Source organism: Octopus bimaculoides, chromosome 20, assembly GCF_046866305.1.
Source record: "Octopus bimaculoides isolate indiv1 chromosome 20, ASM4686630v1, whole genome shotgun sequence".
Taxonomy (NCBI): domain Eukaryota; kingdom Metazoa; phylum Mollusca; class Cephalopoda; order Octopoda; family Octopodidae; genus Octopus; species Octopus bimaculoides.
In genome coordinates, this window is record NC_142947.1 from 35,981,664 (window position 1) to 36,002,644 (window position 20,981).

Sequence of the window (20,981 nt, forward strand, 5' to 3'; positions counted from 1 at the left end):
ATGATGATGATGATGACTCTATATGTGTATGTGTTAAGTAAGATTCAGGTAAAAAGCTTGTCCACAGCTATTGGCTATCTGATGTCATCATACAGTGGAATAATGATTACACAACATTTCACCCATGTACTAAAGATGTAAGATTATGTTGAAACAATTGTAGTGATTTTAAATAAAGAATATTGTTAATTCCATTTTCTATCATTTATCTTTATATATATATGTGTGTGTGTGTGTGTGTATACATACATATACATACATGCATATGTATGGATATATATATTTGTTGTTTACACCACCTGTCTTCGTCTGTTGTTTTCTTCGTAAATTCTCCCATATATATATATATATATATATATATATATATATATATAGATTCAAGGCTTGAATATGGTACTTATGCGAAGGCACCCGAATATCGCATCCCAAAAGGATGGGTGATTAAAATCAAACAATAAGCAACACGGATTTCAAAAGTGATTGCAGTACGCACGTTTCATGCTACTTCAATTTATTTAAGTAATGTGAGCATTACCTTAAATGCAATATGAAGAGCAATCTTCAGCTGCACGAAAAATGCAGAAAAAAGACATATTACAAATGTGGCAACATATTAAAACCAAGTGGGAGAGAGCATACATAAAATCCAAATCTGAGGAAGAATATATAAGTCCATCTTGACATAGCAGGGTCTATCAGGCTAGTAATTGATTCTAGACAAAAGTTTTAACTGTCTCAGAATTCTATTGTTTCTTATCTAGTGGTGATAGCAAAGGGACAATTACTTCTAAAGAGAGGGAAGGTGTAAGCAGTATGCATGGACAAGGCTATAAACGTGCGTACTGCAATCACTTTTAAAATCCGTGTTGCTTATTGTTTGATATATATATATATATATATATATATATATACACATACATACATACATATACATACACACACACACATGCACACACATATATGATTAATTATGTTTTGCTTTTCAATTTCCAGGAAAAAAGGTCCTCATTTCCCCGTTTTTATTTCATTGGAGACGAGGACCTGCTGGAGATTCTTGGCCAGTCAACTAAGCCTGATGTAATCCAAACCCACCTGAAGAAATTGTTTGCCGGCATTCATACTGTCCAGTTTAATGATGACTGTAGCCAGATTCTTGCCATGAGGTCATTGCATGGGGAGGTGGTACCACTTCGTCAACAAGTTCTCATCAGCAATGATGTTGAGGTTTGTTACATCTTATATTCTTTCTGGTTTCGTTAGAGTTTTTTTTATTACATCACTATTAACCCCCAGAACATTTAAACAATCCATATCTAGCCTGAATAGTTTACCTGTTTTTATGGTGAACCTGAACAGATTTGACCTCTCGTACCTACCCTACAATGTAATTCTTAAAATAAACAATCACATGATCAAAATCTCAAAGCTACAAGATAATGCATGATTAATGGCACCTATGAAATCATGATCATAGCTATTGCCAGTAGCATAATCTCTGAATGTTAGGCCTCATGGTGGCAATGACAAGTGACCGAGACCTTGGTGATATGCTGTGTTTGAGAAGACTCATGAAGCCAAGTGAAACCATAGTCGTGGCCATTGACAGTGTCATGTGATGGCGCCCATGAAATTGTAATCGTGGCCATAGCCAGTGGTATGATCTTTGACTGTTGGGCCTCTTCCTTTTTCCCTATTTTTTTGTGTGTTGCATGTCATATGGCAACTTTGCTGCTGCTGCTGGCGCCATGTAAAAAGGGCTTAGTACACTTTGTAAAGTGGTTAGTGTTTGAAAGGGTGTCTGGCCATAGAAACCATGCCAAAGATGGCATTGGAGCTCAATGCAGTCTTGCAGCTCATCAGTTCTTTTCAAACCATCCAACCCATGCCAGCCAGGAAAGTGGATATTAATTCATGATGATGATGACATATATGCATGCATTTGTGTGTGTGCATGCATGTGCACGTGTGTGTGTATGTCTGTGTGTTTGCATTTGTCCACCACCCCTGCTTGACAATGTGGTTTTTGTTTACATTCCCAGACAAGCCTGATAGAATAAGTACCGGCATCAATTTGTTCACCCAACCCTTTCAAAGCAGTGCCCAAACCGTTTAAGGCAGTGCTCCAGCAGGGCTGCAGTCTAAAGACTGAAACAATTAAACAGTAAAAAATTCTTGAATCTGGTATTTGGAACAGAAATTAACAGGAAATTTTGATGGGTGTTTGTATTATTACAGAACCAGAAACAATTTCAGGTGGGTCGCTACCAAAGGGGTTAATACAATGGAGTGGTATTTGACAGAGATTCAGCTGCTATTTCTAGTAGCTTGCTTGACCATATAGAGGTTGTCTCATTCCACATTGACTTGTGTTTCTGGCCTGGTTTCCTTATGTCTAGTAGTACACTCTACATTCGTATTACTGTGTTCTAATGTCCAGTTATGATAGAACACAGCTGTTGCACCAACATCATTAATTTAATCAATTACTTAATCAATATATGTTGCTATTAGGGAAGTAAGCTGCCAGTAATTGGAACATTGCATGGAAGGCTTTCGTTTTTGATCTTTTTGTCTTTTACTTGTTTCAGTACTTCTCTATTTGTTTGTTTTGTCTTTTAAGTCTAGTCCTTATTTTATCAGTTTCTTAGGCTGAACTGCTCAGTTACAGAATGTAAACAAACAAACAACAATTATCTAGTGATAGACGGGAGACAAACACATACATGCAGCTATATACGTGTTTGTGTGTGTGTGTATCTTTTATTTTTTACTTGTTTCAGTCATTAGACTGCGGCCATCCTGGGGCACCACATTGAAGAATTTTTAGTTGAATTAATTAACCCCAGTACTTATAAATTATTTTATTGGTCTCTCTTGCTGAACCACTAAGTTACAGAGATGTAAACACCAACATCGATGGTCAAGTGGTGGTAGGGGAGAAACACAGCCACACAAAAACATACATGCATATATATAAATAATGTGTTTTTTTTGTACTTCTTTTATTTTTCAAAATTAAGATAAAGTTCTTTTTTTTTATGTGTGGATGTACGGACAGACAGATGGACTTCCACACAGTTTCTGTCTCCCAAATTTATTTACAAAGCATTGATTCGCCAAGGTTATAGCAGAAGACACTTTCCCAAGGTACCATAATTAGGGATAATTTCGATAATTTCCTGCTGATGATAGCTGGCCTAGCAAATTATTTAATTTTGCTGAAAATAGCTTGAAACCATGGTTCAGGAAATAGATAGTAAATGTTTTTATTTTTCATTCCCTTTCAGTGGTCTTATTGGACACACAGAGGTGCTGAATGTGGTTGTCTATTCTTTTTCACAGACTATATTGTTTTAATATTTCAGACTTCAGACATCGTCATCATCATCATCATCATCATCATCATCATTATCTTCATCATTTAATGTCCATTGTCCATGCTGGCATGGGTTGGAAGGTTTGACCAGGGCTGGCAAGCAGGAAAGCTGCACCAGACTCCAGTTTGTTTTGGCATGGTTTCTATGGCTGGATGCCGTTCCTAATGCCAACTACTCTGAGAATGTAATGGGTGCTTTTACGTGCCACCAGCACAGGTGCCATTTGCATGTCACTAGTATCTGCCACAACTGTGATTTTACTTGGCTTGATGGGTCTTCTTAATACTTAACTTAAAGGTCATATTCTAAAACCATAATCAGAGAAGCTTGTCTAATTGCAATGTCTGACATTTAGGCCACATTTTAAGGAAGATGCAGAGGTTGTCAGCTGCTATATTTAGCAGATCAAGCAACTACCTAATCATTGTTTTTGTTCATTTAACCCCATGTTTTTGTTCATTTAGCAACTACCTAATCATTGTTTTTGTTCATTCAGCCCCACATACATGTGCACACACACACATACATACATGTGGTGGTGATGGTGGTGGTGGCAGTGGTGAGAATGATGGTTGTGGGAATGATGATAATCAGTAGGGGAGGGATATAATAAAAGGCAATACAACCATGACCATCCCACCTGCTACTTTTACTAGTTGGCTTTAAAGACTAGATCCTCTGTTATCTGTACTGTCTTTATTTTGTGAAAATTTCAATTGGCCAGTTATATTTCAGCCACTTATACGACATGGAGTCCTATGGCTGAAGAAAAATCAAAAACTATATTCAATATCATCACCTTCATCATCATCATTACTATCATCACCATCATCATTGTCGTAGTGACACCACCACCACCATCACTACTATCACCATCATCATCACTATCTCATTGTTCTGTATGCTGCAGAATAGTCATTTATTGACAGCAGTTAAATAACAACAAGAGTATGTTATCATTATGTAGACATGTGGCGGTTGTAAAACAGCAGAACTAGCAGACATCTGGACTAAATACATTAAACAGAGACTCCTTTATTATTATTATTATCTGCTTTTGCATCAATTCCAGATGAGCTTCTGCTGCAGTCAATACGACTGGCTACATCCTTTCCCAATATAAGAATTGGCATTGTGCCTAGTGCAAAAGAAATCGGTATTAATGCTACCGCCACAGTAACTCTTTCAAATCCAGAAGCTGCCTTTAATAAGACCTCTTGAAACTGCAAATAGTTTTTCCTTTTCGTTCATTTGTCTTTTTCTCTCCTTTCTCTGATACACATTAATCTTTAGCACTTAGCTTTAACTCAATTCCATCAAGATTTTTTATATTTCGTAAGTATTAAAGTATTACAGAGACTGCTAGCGTAATGGTAGACTTCTAATGATAAACTCACTGTAAACAGCATTTACTGTTAGAATAATTACCAGCTGTCTGTGCTATTTCAGACACAACCAGACTGAATTGTCTTACCCTACTTCTTGGGTTACATACCTCAACGTTCTGGGTTCAAATCCTACCAGTATTATTTTTGTTTTGCTTCTCTTTTTGTCATGATCTGTTTTTGTGGTTCCCAACATTTTCAATATTAAGGGTCACTGTTTATGTACCGTATTTACTGGCATACGTATTAGACATACTTTATTTCCAAAAACTTGTCTCAAAACTTCACTCCAGGTCCCTGTCCAGTTGAACCTCTCAAAGCTGATTTTCTCTCTGTCACTCCGCTACAGCAAGATAGCTTTAACCCTTACCCTAACCTGATTTTATGATATTGATATTTACTTAGATAATGATTAGTTTGGTTTGGCTCAGGTTCAGTCTTATTCCTGCTAGGAATTATGTGGGTAACAGGTTAATTCCTTCCTTGCCTTTAACCCTCCAACACGGAGTATAGGCCACTTATAATTGAATTCCATGTCGCATAATTTCTCACTTCTGTACTTATACTCTGCCATGAATGTCCCCCTTTCTCTAGTTCCTTTTCTATTAATCTACGCCACGAGTTCTTAGGCCTACCTTTCTTTCTATATCCATCCGGATTCCACTGTAAAGCACTTTTCGCTACATTTGGTGTGTCCTTTCTAATTGTGCTACCAATCCACTTCCACTTTTTCTTAAATATTTGCTCCCTAATTGAAACTTGATTTGTTCTTTGCCATAGCTCCATATTGCTTATGTGTTCAGGCCATCTGATTTTAAGTATACTACGCAAGCATCTGTCTCAAAGCCCAACCCCTCATCCTCGTTGTGAGAGATGGAAACAGGTAAAGCTGGCCAACAGGGCTCTGGTGAAGTTGAATGGGCTAATCACCCATGCAATGGATTTTCGAATTGATTACGAAAACACTAATGGTTGACAAATCTTGTTGTATTAATTTACCAACCGAATGTTTCCAGAGTCAAAGGTGTTTTATGACGCCAAATAATCAAAGCTCTTGGGAAGTTAGCAGGTTAATAATAATAAGAAGAAGAAGAAGAAGAAGAAGAAAAGAGGGAGGCCCGTGGACTTTTACAACTGGCATTAACAATGAAGATTGCCACAATTGGCCTAGACACCTACCTGAAAAACTCTGAGGACTGGATGTTAAAACTAGTCTCAAAACATGAAAACACACATACATACATGTGCACACACACATACATACATGTGGTGGTAGTGGTGGTGGTAGTAGTGAGAATGATGGTTGTGGGAATGATGATAATCAGGAGGGTGAGGAGAGTGGTAGTGATGAGCACTTCCTTAGCCATCGCCCCATTCACAGCCACCAAGTTCACCTTGACGACTGTCACCTCCATGTTTATCACCACACCAGATTCACTCACCATGGTAAACATCACCACCTCCACTACCACCACCACAACTATCACAACCGCTGCCACCACCACAACTACCACTGTCAACATCAACACCACCACCACTACTACCAATACCAACACCACTACTACCAACACTACTAACAACAAAACCAACACCACCAACCTCACTATCATTTCTATCACCAACACCACCACCACCTACAATATTACCAACACCTCCACCAACAGCAGCACCACCACCACCACCACCACCATTGTGTATTCCATTCTAAATCCTGATGGAGTTTATTCCACTAATTCTTCTTTGTTCTTAAATCTTCTGTGTTTTTTTACAGATGTGGATGAACAGCCTGGCTATAGAAATGAAAGAGACCTTGAAAGACTTACTGAAAGACTGTCTGCGAGAATCCCAGACAGGACAACCTGGTCCAAACAATTATCCTTCACAGGTAATCCAATTTACCAATTCTCTTGTGATTTTGATTTTTTCTTCTACTTCTTAGAAAACATTATTTGCTTTACTTCATTTTCGAATCTGATTTGCCAGATTCTTTATGTGAACTCGTGTGTTGAAGCAAATTTTGTTTTGTCTAGGGAGAGTCATATTATCTTAATGCTTATCTCTATAAAAAGATTCTCCTTGTTGATTCTTTCTTGTGTAGAAATTCCAAACGCTTCTTAACATACAAACTCCTCGGTGACCATATTCCCTTCTCCCGCCTACCCATTAAAATACATATAAATTTACTTCTTGTTTCTCTAAGAACAGATATAAACTTCCTGCTGAAAAAGAGTCCAGAACTCCAACTGAAGAGTATAAAACCCACAGAATTGTCTTCCCTTACACACACTTCCTGTTTTAACACCACACTTCCTGTTTAACACATAAACTCTCAGCCTTTTTTAAACCCTTGAAGGCAGCGCCCCAGCATGGCCACAGTCCAATGACTAAAACAAGTAAAAAAAGACATTATTTGCATATCATATTGTTATACTTGTGGATGTTGGTCTTCACTTCAGCTTTAATATTATTATTATTATTTTAGTTAAGACGGTGAGCTGGCAGAATTGTTAGCATGCTGGATGAAATGCTTAGTGGTATTTCACCCATTGCTACGTTCTGAGTTCAAATTCTGCTGAGGTCGACTTTGCTTTTTATCCTTTCAGGATCGATAAATTAAGTACCAGTGAAACACAGAGGTCAATGTAATCATCTAACCCCTCCCCCCAAAATTTCAGGCCTTGTGCCTCCAACAGAAAGTATTATTATTATTATTTTAGTTTCTTTATCAAAATTCTTTCATAACACATCCTGTGACCCCTTCAGCAAATCTCTATACTTTTGTGTCTCCTCTTGTTCTGCTTATTCCATTTTTGATATCACTTTTGGAAAACAAGTTTTCTCTATTTGATATTCTTGGTCATATTTTAGACTGATATAATTTTGATAACCTCTAGTGTTCTCAATCACAATGTAGCATTTAGCTCTGCTCTATAAAGAGTGACTTTTCTTATTTCAGATTCTATGTCTTGTGGGGCAGATTCAATTCACCCAGCAATGTGAGAATGCTATCAAGCAAAACAACTTGAATGGATACCTGCATGAAGTCAAACATAGGCTTGATGTTCTTACCAGGCAAAATGTGAAATGTGAAGACATACTTGAGCTGAAACTAAAAGCTCTCATCCTTGATATGGTTCATGGCATAGATGTGATCCAACAGCTGATGGCAGCAAATGTCACTTCTGTTACAGATTGGCATTGGCAGAAACAGCTCAGGTGAAAGGCACCAACATTTTCTCGTATTTAATTCTTCAGTTATATTATATCCATTTTCATCTTTTAGCATTCACATTACTCTGCCAAATGAAATGCTCGTTTATTCATATTTCTTTGAAATAATTCTGCATTATCTTGTAGCTTTTATGATGTGATTGTATATTTCTAGAAGGACCTAAAGGTAGAGTATTTGGGCCTGATATGGCCAGTTTAAATGCTAAAGGGTTTAACATAAATTCTGTCCGTCTTGTATGTATATTTACTTATGCTTGAATAAATAAGCTCTAAAATATATATATATATATATATATATATATATATATATGTATATGTATATATGTATGTATATATATATATCGAAGGCATGAAATTGCATTCGACCCTCTGGCTGATAACTGATGAGGGGCTGCTGACTTTTGGTGTCTGTTTTCTGTTTGTTCTTTTATTATATGTTTTTTAACTTACACACACACACTTGCTCTCTCTTATTTTCTGTCTCTCTATTTGTTTGTGCTTTTATTATGTTTTTTAACTTACACACACACACATACACTCTCTTGCGCTCTCTCTCTCTCTCTCTTGCTCTCTCTCTCTCTCTCTCTCTCTCTTGCTCTCTCTCTCGTGCTCTCTCTCTTGCTCTCTCTCTCGTGCTCTCTCTCTCTTGCTCTCTCTCTCTCTCTCTCTCTCTCTCCCTCTCTCTCTCTCTCTCTCTCTCTCTCTCTCTCTCTCTCTCCTGCCCTCCAACTAAAGTAACCATGTATCTCCCCTGCAGTAAGACACCTGTTTCTGTTCTTCTGTCATTCTTTAGCCTCTCATCACCTGGCACTAAACCACTGCCTTCAATACCACTCCCCACTCTCAGTTGAGCGATTTTTGTCTTGCAAGTTGCTTGGTGACCATTCAGGTGCTAGTACCATGTACACCGCACCCAGTCCATTTTGTAAAGTGGTTGCCATTAAGGAGGTTCTCTAGATGTGAAAACCATTCGAAAGCAGACAGTGGAGCTTACTAGCCCCTGTCAAACTGTCTAACTCATGCCTTAAATGATGAGGATGTAGTAGTAGTAGTAATACAGTCTCTTTCACTCATACACACATATATATATGTGCACATCTAAACACATTCGTATGCAGATGCACGGACATGCTCATGCTCTTTTACACTATATCAGGTTCGACTTTTTAACATGTTCTTATTTCTTTATTGCCCACAAGGGGCTAAACATAAAGGGGACAAACAAGGACAGACAAATGGATTAAGTCTATTACATCGACCCCAGTGCATAACTGGTACTTAATTTATCTACCCCGAAAGGATGAAAGGCAAAGTTAACCTCGGCGGAATTTGAACTCAGAACGTTAAGACAGACGAAATACTGCTAAGCATTTCGCCCGGCGCGCTAACGTTTCTGCCAGCTCGCCGCCTTAACATTTTAACATGTTCTATTAATATGACAGAGTCCTAGGTGGCCCTTTTCTTCAACATGTGAAATGAATTAGTTTTTCTAGATCTTCAGGGCTCTCCCTTTCTTACAGGTTCTACTCGAAGAATACAAACCTCTGTATCGTCAAGATGGTGGACGCTGAATTTAACTACACGTTTGAATACCAAGGGAATGTCCAGAAACTGGTCCATACTCCACTCACTGACAAGTGCTACTTGACCCTAACTCAAGGTAACTTATGAAGCTTGTCATCTTCGTCAGTCATTGTTGTTGTTTTTGCTGTTGATGCTATTGTGCAGCTGCTGCTGCTACTGTTGTTGTTATTGTTGCTGCATCTGCTGCCACTACTGCTCCTGCTGTTGATACCTCCCTTGAAAATGCAATTTACCCTCTGACCTCATCCTCTCACCTTTGACATTCTATTATGTTTCCTTAAGAAGCAGTCTACAATATAAGAAGTACAGAGTATTCAACACCAGCCTATGTACTTTATCCATTGGACTCTCACCATCCAAAAGTCAAATTGATAGAATCACTTGGGGGTACCTTTGTAATATAGAGCATGTCTTGGCCATTTTAAACCTTACTGTACAGGAACCAAATTTACCCAGTTCAGTGCATGTGCACTTGGGACACCAGGGCCAAGGTAACTTGTTTTTGGTAATAAGGTACTTTCCTGGATTCTCCATTTTTTATATGACACAGTACACACATCTTAATTTTTACTGGCCAACAGAAAGAGGTTGCAAGAACTGATTTACTCATTTACTTGTCTCAGTCATTTACCTGTGTCCATGCTGGAGCACAGCCTTTAGTTCAACAAATCAACCCCAGGACTTTATTCTTTGTAAGCCCAGTACTTATTCTATGGGTCTCTTTAGCTGAATCGCTAAGCTACAGGGACATAAACACACCTTCTGGTTAGAATCTCTTTACCATTACCTTGTGAAATGTACTGCATTTGACGGTATAAAAGATGCACGGGTGTATAAGATTCACTCCAATTTCAGCAGGACGTATTCAAGAGGAAAAAAACGGGTTTAACCTTTTAGTATTTAAACCAGCCATACCTGGCCTAAATATTCCAGCAGCTTTATGTTAAAACTGGCCAAGTCTGGCTTTTTACATTGACCTTACAGTGTAATTATAAAAAGTAAATAATAATAATCATCATCATCATCGTTTAATGTCCACCTTCCATGCTGGCATGGGTGGAACCATCAAAATTTAGAAGGTATGAGATAACGTGTGATTAGTTCAAAACAAAATGAATAAATAAGTATCACTTTTGACAGAGCAGTCTGAATGCTAAATGGTTAACATGGATGTATTGCTTATGGAAGGCCCAACTTTGTATGTGGGACCTTTTGCGAGGGCAAAAGTACATCTTATATGCCATCAAATACACAATGTCTTTTACAACATGAGATTTTTATGATTTCAGTAAATGGCCAGTTATGTAGTATTTAGTCTTCTCAAAGCATATCCAGTTGAGATTAATCTTCTTGAATGTAAAATGCTATCGGCTGAGAAATTTTACACTTTTGTAATTAATCATTCGTTATTGTAGAAACTGAAGCAGGAATCTTAACAGATAGAAAATACCAAGGTTAAGAAAATGTCAATCCTAATTAATATTTAAATCAGTGATCACAGAAGAATCTCCAGTGCTGCTTTAAGTATCTTTAAGATCTGATTAAGAAGTGTAGTTTTTTAACTTGCTCAATCTAGAAACCAAATAGTGCTCAAGTCAATATAGTTGAAAAGGAATGAATGAAACCTAGTTAAATACGTAATGTATAGGTGCAAGGCAGGTACTTGTTTACCTATATGGCAAGTCACACCTGTATGAGTCCGCAATTTGAATGGTGGTGTTGATCCCGAGTTGAAAGACTTCAGATTGAATACTCGTTGGTCAATCCGGTAGGAGAGACCTCACATCAGTGAGGGAGCAGAGCTGATGCACTGCAAGGCCAATTAGAGGAAGGCCCTCCTGAAACAGTGTACAGTTTTTCCTGGTGACCCCTGAAGCCTGCTGGTGTCTGGTATGCAGGGCTTTCAATTGACAGCACTTGCAGAAGCAAGTTATTTGCAGTCTCTATGGTTACTCAACAGTCCACTGCTTAAATAGACATTTTTTTTTTTTGCTCTCTTTATTCTTTTACTCTCTTTTACTTGTTTCAGTCATTTGACTGCGGCCATGCTGGAGCACTGCCTTTAGTCAAGCAAATCGGCCCCAGGACTTATTCTTTGTAAGCCTAGTACTTATTCTATCGGTTCTCTTTTGCTGAACTGGTAAGTTACGGGGACGTAAACACACCAGCATCGGTTGTCAAGCGATGTTAGGGGGGACAAATACAGACACACAAACATACATATATATATATATATATATACATATATACGACGGGCTTCTTTCAGTTTCTGTCTACCAAAACCACTCACAAGGCTTTGGTCAGGCCGAGGCTATAGAAGAAGACACTTACCCAAGGTGCCACGCAGTGGGACTGAACCCGGAACCATGTGGTTGTAAGCAAGCTACTTACCACACAGCCACTCCTGCTGTCATGTTTTCTTTGCTGTAAATAATCTTCTCTATGCACAAGGCCTGAAATTTTGAGTTGAGGGTGGAGCCAGTCAATTACATCAACCCCAGTGCTCAGCTGGTACTTAATTTTATTGACTCTGAAAAGATGAAAGGCAAAATCAACTTCAGTGGAATTTGAACTCTGGTGCTAGTACCAAATAAAAAGGATTGGTGCTGTGCTGGTGCAACGTAAAAAGCACCCAGTACACTCTGTATAGTGGTTAGCATTAGGAAGGGCATCCAGACATAGAAACCATACCAGAATAGATAACGGAACCTGGTGTGTGCCCCCCCTCCCCCCCAGCTTCACCAGCCTCCGTCAAACCTGACGGAAAATGGACGTCAGATAATCACGATGATGATGATGATGATGATGAAGAAGAAGAAGAAGAAAAAGAAGCCAAATGAATTGCCACTAAACATTTTGTCCAGCATGCTAATGATTCTGGCAACACAACTGCCTTATTTGTTGTAAATAAGGAAACCATGCTAGCTTGATAAAAAGAAAATAGAGTTATAAGACTTTCATGTAGAAAGGATTAACCCATAATGTTAGAATCTTCTTCTTCATATTGCTGCACGTTGTCATTATCTAGTTTTGCGCTTTTTATTGAATAATTCTTTATTTTTTTGTTCTTATCAACTAGGAATGCATATGGGTCTTGGTGGTAACCCTTATGGCCCTGCTGGAACTGGCAAAACAGAGTCTGTCAAAGCCCTTGGTGGACTCTTTGGTCGACAAGTTCTTGTATTCAATTGTGATGAGGTAGGGAATTTTTGTTTTCCTTTTATTCTCACTTCAACCAATTCTAATTACGGTTTTAATTTTAGAGTGTAATTCATCATTTTAAGATATAAAGAAAAAACACACAAATCTCAAAAACACAAAAAGACAAAACTTCAAGTAATTTCTCAATTGTTAAAAAGGCTGAATATTTTTCAAATGTTTATTATTTTTCTTTTAAACCTTTGTCAGATGGCTGGGTTGATGTATCATCTCACTATTTTTGTACTAAAGAGATGATTGAGTTGATTTCTTCAAGAATATATATTCTGCATTTACTGTTATAATCTGCTCTTGAATCTAATGCCCCACCCACCATTCCTTCTGCACACACACAGACACACACTTCATAGCTAAAAATAAGACTTTGCATGCAAGATTTTTGCCCAAACCATGTATTTTGGCACTTAGGTAACCCAGGATTTCCTTACAATCAACTGAAACATGTGCCTTGCACAAGTGACTTCAATGCCACCGACACAGGAGTTGATTGCTCTTCCTGTGTTGGGCTGCACCTCAATTCCTGGCTGTGTAACGATGCAAAATTCCATGGCTTCACAAGACACATGGATGTCAAAGAAATATAAAAGAAGGTTGTTGGATCCCACATCATTCTGTCTTCTTCTCTTAAATCTTTACATCAAGTCAAAATTCTTCAGTGATGCCCAAACAGTCTGGTGAGACATTCTTTGAAAGAAGATGGCCGGACAATTCTACTTAGACTCCTCTATGCTTCCAACTTTGAGTTGATGCCTTCAAGAGGTTCCTAGCACAGACCTTTCAGTGTTTTGTTCTTATTATCATCTTCCACAAAAGGATAACAGAGGGTCAAGAATGGTAGCAAGCTGGACTAAGATGGCTTATGCTGTGTGTTTTGAGTTCAAACTCTGCTATTCCTGGATTGATAAACTAAGAAGCAGTATGGCACCAAGGGCTGATTCCATCAACTGCACCCATCTCTTTAAAATATTTCTGACCTTCCAGCAATATATGAAAAAATCCTTATTGTCCACTCCAGCCTCTCCCACCACCATTGTCTAATACTCTTATAACACCCTCTTCCCTACACCCTGCTACTTTAACTTCTTTTCTTTACCATTCCAGTAAATTTCATTTTTTTGTTTGTGAATGACTTTTTTTCTTTGACACCTTTGCAGAGTCTAGACGTGAAGTCGATGGGGCGTATCTTCATTGGCCTTGTTAAATGTGGTGCCTGGGGCTGTTTTGATGAATTCAATCGACTGGAACCGCCAGTGCTGTCAGCTGTCTCCATGCAAATCCAAGTCATCCAAGATGCTATCAAAAGCAAATCAAAACACATGGAATTACTCCGTAAAAATGTAAGAAGAATTTCATGCAGCCACATTAATGTGATCATCATCACCATCATCATCATCATCATCACCATCATCATCATCATCATCATCATCATCATTATTATCACCATCATCATCATCATCATTATTATTTTCATCTTTATTATTTTCATAAATATCATTATCTTCATATCATTAACATCATCATCATTATCACAGTTATCATTTTCATTAACATCATTATCTTCACATCACTATTAGTGTCATGACCATCAGCAACAGCAGCAGCAGCATTACCACCACCATCAACATTATCAACATCATCATCATCATCATCATCATCATCATCGTCGTCGTCAAATTTTGTGTTAGAAGCAGCTTGGTATTATAAATATTATCAACATCACATACTGAATGTATGTGTGTTATTAAACATTTGTAGCTGTGGTATTTTGTCTAAGGGATCCCTTTAAAGACATATAGTGTTAAAAAACACAGTATAATCCAAAGCTAGGTGAAACAAAATCACCTTGGAATTGAACTTGAATGACAGATATTGATATTTCACAGATTTTACTGTTTCATCAGTGTTATCTACTTACCCCACTTCTGAGACAAATCCGCAGTAGCTAGCTAGAAATATATATACAAATATCATAAAATCTTTTGCCGATGTGCAAAAGCACAGCACAAGTAGAACAAAATTCAAAGTTTGTGTTAGAAATATCTCAATAATGTAAGCATTATCGATATCACATATTTAATGTATGTGTGTTGTCAAATACTACAAAACTGCAGTTTTCTGTCTAAAGATATGTAGTGGTTAAAAACAAAAACACAGCATACTTCAAAGCTAGGTGAAATGTAAATGAGTGACAGATACTGACATTTTGTAGTTATTTCTGCTCATCAGTGTCACATACCTCTACACTTCTGAAGTAAACCATGACAATTAGCTGAAAGTATATATAAAAATAGCATAAAATCTATTTCCTGATGTGCAAAAGCACAGCACAAGTAGATCAAAATTCAAAGTTTGTGTTAGAAATATCTCGATAATGTAAGCATTATCAATATTGCATATTTAATGTATGTGTGTTGTCAAATACTACAAAGCTGCAGTATTCTGTCTGAAGACATGTAGTGGTGAAAAGAAAACACAGTATACTTCAAAGCTAGGTAAAATGTAAATGAGAGTGTGTGTAAAGGCACATGGCTTAGTGGTTAGAGTATTTGGCTCATTGTCATATGGTTGTGAGTTCAATTCTTGGCAGTACATTGCATCCTTGAGTAAGACACTATATTTCACATTGCTCGGCTCCACTCAGCTGGCAAAAATGAGTAGTACCTATATTTCAAAGGACCAGCCTTGTCATGCTATGTGTCATACTGAATCTCCCAGAGAACTACATTAAGGGTATGTGTGTTTGTGGAGTGCTCATATATATATATATATATGAGACAGGTGTACGTACGCCGCTATATATATATATATATATATATATATAAATAATACAGAATGGGACAAGAACACAAAACATCCAGATAGACGATACAAAGAAAACAAGGACAGGTCATTCAGAGTTTTCTTTCTTCAGTCGAGATCCAGATTATCTTTGCAATTTCAGCTGGTTATTCTCAATATTGCTCCAATCTGGACAGCCCCAAGGAAAAACTAAGCTAAGAGCATTAGATTCCTTGGGAGAAAGCAGCAAATAACATGACAGGCTTCTTTCAGTTTCTGTCTTCCAAATCCACTCACAAGGCCTTGGTTAGCCTGAGGCTATAGTAGAAGACACTTGCCTAAAGTACCACACAATGGGACTGAACCTAGAACCATGTGGTTGGAAAGCAAGCTTCTTACTACACAGCCATGACTTAGATACATTATATGAGGTGTTCAGCTCCTGCCTCTGTGACATTAATGGCTTCTGATACTCTCTCCTCTCCTTCTCCCCCCTTCTCTCTCCCTCATTCTTTACTTTCTCTTTCCTCTCACTGGCATTGGCATAGACATATATATACACTGTATGTGTGTAGCATTCTCTCTCCTCTATGGCTCACTGTGTGTCCATAAATTACCTTTACACTTTGAAAAATTCATAAGAAAAGGAAAAATAAGGATAACTCAGCTGAATTTATTGGAAAGCAGAAGCAAACAGATAAAGCTTTATTAGAAACATCAGAACATTTCCACATAGGCTCCAATGGTTGCGCACTAGACAGAGACACAATAAATTATGGAAGGTGTAAAGATAATTTATGAACATCCTGTATGTGTTACATACATCCTCAAACGTCTTTCACACGAAAACAAGCACACATACACAAACATATACACAAATACACACACACACACACACGTACACACACACATGCAAATTTAAGTATTGTTTAAATTCTGGAATATTCCATTCATTTGCTATTTGCCTGTTTTTTTTTTCTTCTCTTTGTCTTTCAGATTGAAATTGACCATAACTCTGGTATCTTCATAACAATGAACCCTGCGGGTAAAGGTTATGGAGGCCGACAGAAACTACCAGACAATCTGAAGCAGCTATTTCGGCCAGTGGCCATGTCCAAGCCCGACAATGAGCAAATTGCTGAAGTCATCCTCTTTTCGGATGGTTTCAAAGAGGCCAAAATGATCGGACGAAAGCTGGTCACTATCTTTAATCTTTCCAAGTAAGTTGTTGTTGTTATGATTAGCTCAATGTGAGTCTTGATCCAGGAAACCTGTGTTCAGCAAAGGTATTTCCATTAATATTATTATCATTAATATTATTATCATTACCGGAGTTCAAATACCACCAAGATCTATCTGCCTTTCATCTTTTTGGGGTCAATAAAATATGTACCAGTCAAACACTGGAGTCAATGTAATCAACTTACTCCCTCCTCAGAAATTGCTAGCCTTGTGCCTATAGTAGAAAGGATTATTATTATTATTGCCTTTGCACAGTTTCTAATGCTGGAGATGTACTACGGTGTCAGCTGTTCACTACCAGTGAACTAAGGTAGCACCTCTTATTTTTCGTGCACCTTCCGGAGTATTTGAGCGGTTCCAAGCAGTGCTGTTTTCTGCAAGTGCTCCACCCTTATTGCAGCCCCTATTTGTTCCACGTACTTCTCCAGATTTTTGCTCACTGTTCCCAGGGCTCCGATTATTATTGGTACTACTGCTACCTTTTTCAGCACACTTGTTGTCACATTTCTCGACTTTTCTTTCTTCCTTATCGCTGAAACATTCAAAATTAAACCGGAATAACTGCGTTTCTTTCCAAGTAAAACTAACATCATCAGTCTTCGGTCTTTCACAAAGGGTAGCAGAAGGAAGGAAAGAAAGAAAAAAAAACACATAACGAAGGAAAAGAACTGGGGGCAAAAAAAATTTTCAGTCAAGAAGTTTAGTATAAATATAGTGGAATTTACCTGCCATTTTATTAATTCCTCCATGATATGTCAACAGTTCACAAATATATCTATCCTTGTAGGTTTTGAGGACTGAAATATTTTTATTGTGCAGGTGGCACATAAAAAACACCATTTGAGCGTTGCCATTGCCAGTACTGCCGGACTGGCCCCGTGCCAGTGGCACGTAAAAAGCACCCACTACACTCTTGGAGTGGTTGGCGTTAGGAAGGGCATCCAGCTGTAGAAACTCTGCCAGATCAGATTGGAGTCTGGTGTAGCCATCTGGTTCACCAGTCCCCAGTCAAATCGTCCAACCCATGCTAGCATGGAAAGCGGACGTTAAATGATGATTATTATTATTATTAGTAGTAGTAGTAGTAGTAGTAGTATTAAGGTGGTGAGCTGATAGAATTGTTAGCATACCTGGCAAAATGCTTAGCAGTATTTCGTCCGTCTTCACATTCTAAGTTCAAATTCCGCCAAGGTTGACTTTGCCTTTCATCCTTTTGGGGTTGATAAATTAAGTACCAGTGAAACACTGGGGTCGATGTAATCAACTAGTCTCCTCCCCACAAAAATTGCTGCCCTTGTGCCTTTAGTAGAAAGGATTATTATTATTGTTATTCAGCTCCTCCTCCTTCTCCTCATCCATGTCAGTGACAATGGTGATAATGAGGATATAATTAGCTCTGGTCAGTCCTGATCCAAGAAACCTATTCATCAAAGGTGTTTCCAGTCATGGCGATCCCATCTATTTTACTTCAGATACAGTATAGTTAAGACAACATTATTCAATGTCTCCCTCTTTCTTCTTCTTCTTCTTCTTCTTCTTCTTTTTCTTCTTCTCTGTCAGTGGCGATGGTGATGATGATGATGATCATTATGATCATTATGATTATCTTCTTCTTCTACTTCTTTTTCTTCTTCTTCTTCTCCTCCCTTCTTTCTCTTCCTCTGTCAGTGATGATGATGATGATAACGACAACAATGATGATTATTATTATGATTACCTCCAGGTCAATCCTTATCCGGGAAGAAACCTCTTCATCAAAGGTGCTTCCAGCCATGGCAATCCCATCCATTTTTCTTCATGCCCAACATAGCTAAGACAGCATTATTCAATGCCTCCTTCGTTGTTGTTGTTGTTGTTGTTGCTGTTTCTTAAGTCTAGGTCAGTCCTGAAGCGAGAAACCAATTCATCAAAGACATTCCACAACTGCCCACTCCACCTTTTATATTATTCAGAAGCAGTGCACTTAGGATCTCTTTTATCCAATGTGTCATTGCTACTACTACTACTACTGCTGCTGCTGTTTGGCTCTCAGCAAATGTGAATAAATGAGTCATTGGTAGAAGAAAACAATAAGTCTATAGTTCCTTAACATTGCTTGTGCTCCTGGTTCAGGTACTTCCTTCCATCTCTCTCTCTCTCTCTCTCTATCTCTCTCTTTCTCTCTCTCTCTCTCTCTCTCTCTCTCTCTCTCTCTTCTCTCTCTTTCTCAAACACAACTCACTTTGGTCACACATGAATACATGCAGTATACCTCTTTCTCTCTCCCTTTTTCTTTTTTCTCTTGCTTTCTCTCTCTCTCTCTCTCTCTCTCTCTCTCTCTCTCAAGCACACATGCATACACATGCACATATGTTCCTCACACACATTCTCACACAAACACACACACATATCCCCACATACATGCATGCCTACAACACACACATGCCATCACACACACACACACACGCTTTCCCTCCACACACACATGCCCCCACCCACACTCACATGTACTCAAACATACACACACACTTTCCCTCTACACACATGCCCACATGCACTCACACACACACAAACACACACTTTCCCTCCACACACATGCCCCCACCCACACACACATACACACACACACACACACAGTTTCCCTCCACACACATGCCAACATCCACCCATCCACCCACACTTGCACTGGTTAATATTATCATTCTCTTCCATCATTTCTTCTTTTTATCCACCATTTGTTGTCTTTTCTCAAAAGCTGAATGAAGAAACAGGTGTACCTTAACATAGGTCTCTTCCTCTCACTTTCTTCAAAAAGAGCTACTGAATGCAACCAGGTCTATGGATTGCATGGAAATCAGTATCTGTAGGTCTGATGGTTACTCCACAATCACTCCATAAAGAGCATGGGGTCAGCTTCCCTGGTTTCTCTGGATGGAATGCTGGTGTGTTGCAGGATTACTCATTTTTATCGGCTGTGTGGACTGGGGCAACATGAAATAAGTGTCTTGTTCAAGAACACACTGCATCACCTGGTTCAGGAATTGAAACCACAATCTTACAATCATGAGTCCAACACCCTAACCACTAAGCCATACACCTCCATAAATTATAAGAAGGAAGTGGATCTGATGAGTACACATCACTCCGTAAGGAGCATAGGGTCAGTTTCCTGGTTTCTCTGGTGTATATATTCCTCTCTGGAGGCACAATGGCCCAGTGGTTCGGGCAGCGGACTCGCGGTCATAGGATCACGGTTTCGATTCCCAGACCGGGTGTTGTGAGTGTTTATTGAGCGAAAACACCTATTGCTCCACAAGGCTCTGGCAGGAGATGGTGGCGAACCCTGCTGTACTCTTTCACCACAACTTTCTCTCACTCTTTCTTCCTATTTCTGTTGTGCCTGTAATTCAAAGGGTCAGCCTTGTCACACTGTGTCACGCTGAATATCCCCAAGAACTACGTTAAGGGTACACATGTCTGTGGAGTGCTCAACCACTTGCACGTTAATTTCACGAGCAGGCTGTTCCGTTGATTGGATCAACTAGAACCCTCGATGTCATAAGCGACGGAGTGCCAACAACAACAATATTCCTCTCTGGACAAGACACTGGTCCATTGCAGGTTTACTCGTTTTTATCCAGCTGAGTGGACTGGGGCAATGTGAAATGAAGTGTTTTGCTCAAGGACACAAAGCATTGCCCCATTCAGAAATCAAAGCTACAATTTTACTATCATGAGTGCAACACTCTAACCACTAAGCCATTCACCTCCATAAGTTATAGAAAGAAAGCAGATTGCGTGGAAATTAGTATCTATGGATCTGATAGTCAGTTATAAAAATAGGGCCCAGAATGTCCATAATTTACTAGGATTTATACTTAGGTGCTCCTGCACTGATAGTGGCAATGCATGGTGCAAAGTGCTCGAGCAGGATTGGTTGTGATTGTTGCCCTGACTGCTGCAATGATTTTGCACTTCAAACTGTTTTTGTAGCTTGAGGTTTTTCCTACAGTAGCATGCTCAGCCAAAGCCCAACGCTGTGTATTTAGGAAAGAGATTATAAGTGGAGCTGTCCCTTTTAACTGCTAGCTAAGATCCATGAAGAAATATTGTGTGAGTTACCTTCAGTCACAGACTCCTGGTCGTAAGTCATCTTGAAACTTCTCTGCTCAGGCCATTGCCATCA

At 38.7% G+C, this 20,981-nt stretch overlaps 1 protein-coding gene across 2 annotated transcripts in view; it reads left to right on the forward strand.

The window, feature by feature from the left end:
• Window positions 1–20,981, forward strand: part of LOC106875444 (cytoplasmic dynein 2 heavy chain 1) — a 309,460-nt gene that overhangs the window by 144,872 nt on the left and 143,607 nt on the right. For both annotated transcript variants that reach the window (XM_089338346.1, XM_089338347.1), the window contains exons 26-32: window positions 994–1,224; window positions 6,534–6,647; window positions 7,719–7,978; window positions 9,514–9,653; window positions 12,657–12,775; window positions 13,951–14,133; window positions 16,571–16,794. In XM_089338346.1, the coding sequence (XP_089194472.1) occupies window positions 994–1,224; window positions 6,534–6,647; window positions 7,719–7,978; window positions 9,514–9,653; window positions 12,657–12,775; window positions 13,951–14,133; window positions 16,571–16,794 (1,271 nt within the window). The remainder of the gene's footprint in view (window positions 1–993; window positions 1,225–6,533; window positions 6,648–7,718; window positions 7,979–9,513; window positions 9,654–12,656; window positions 12,776–13,950; window positions 14,134–16,570; window positions 16,795–20,981) is intronic.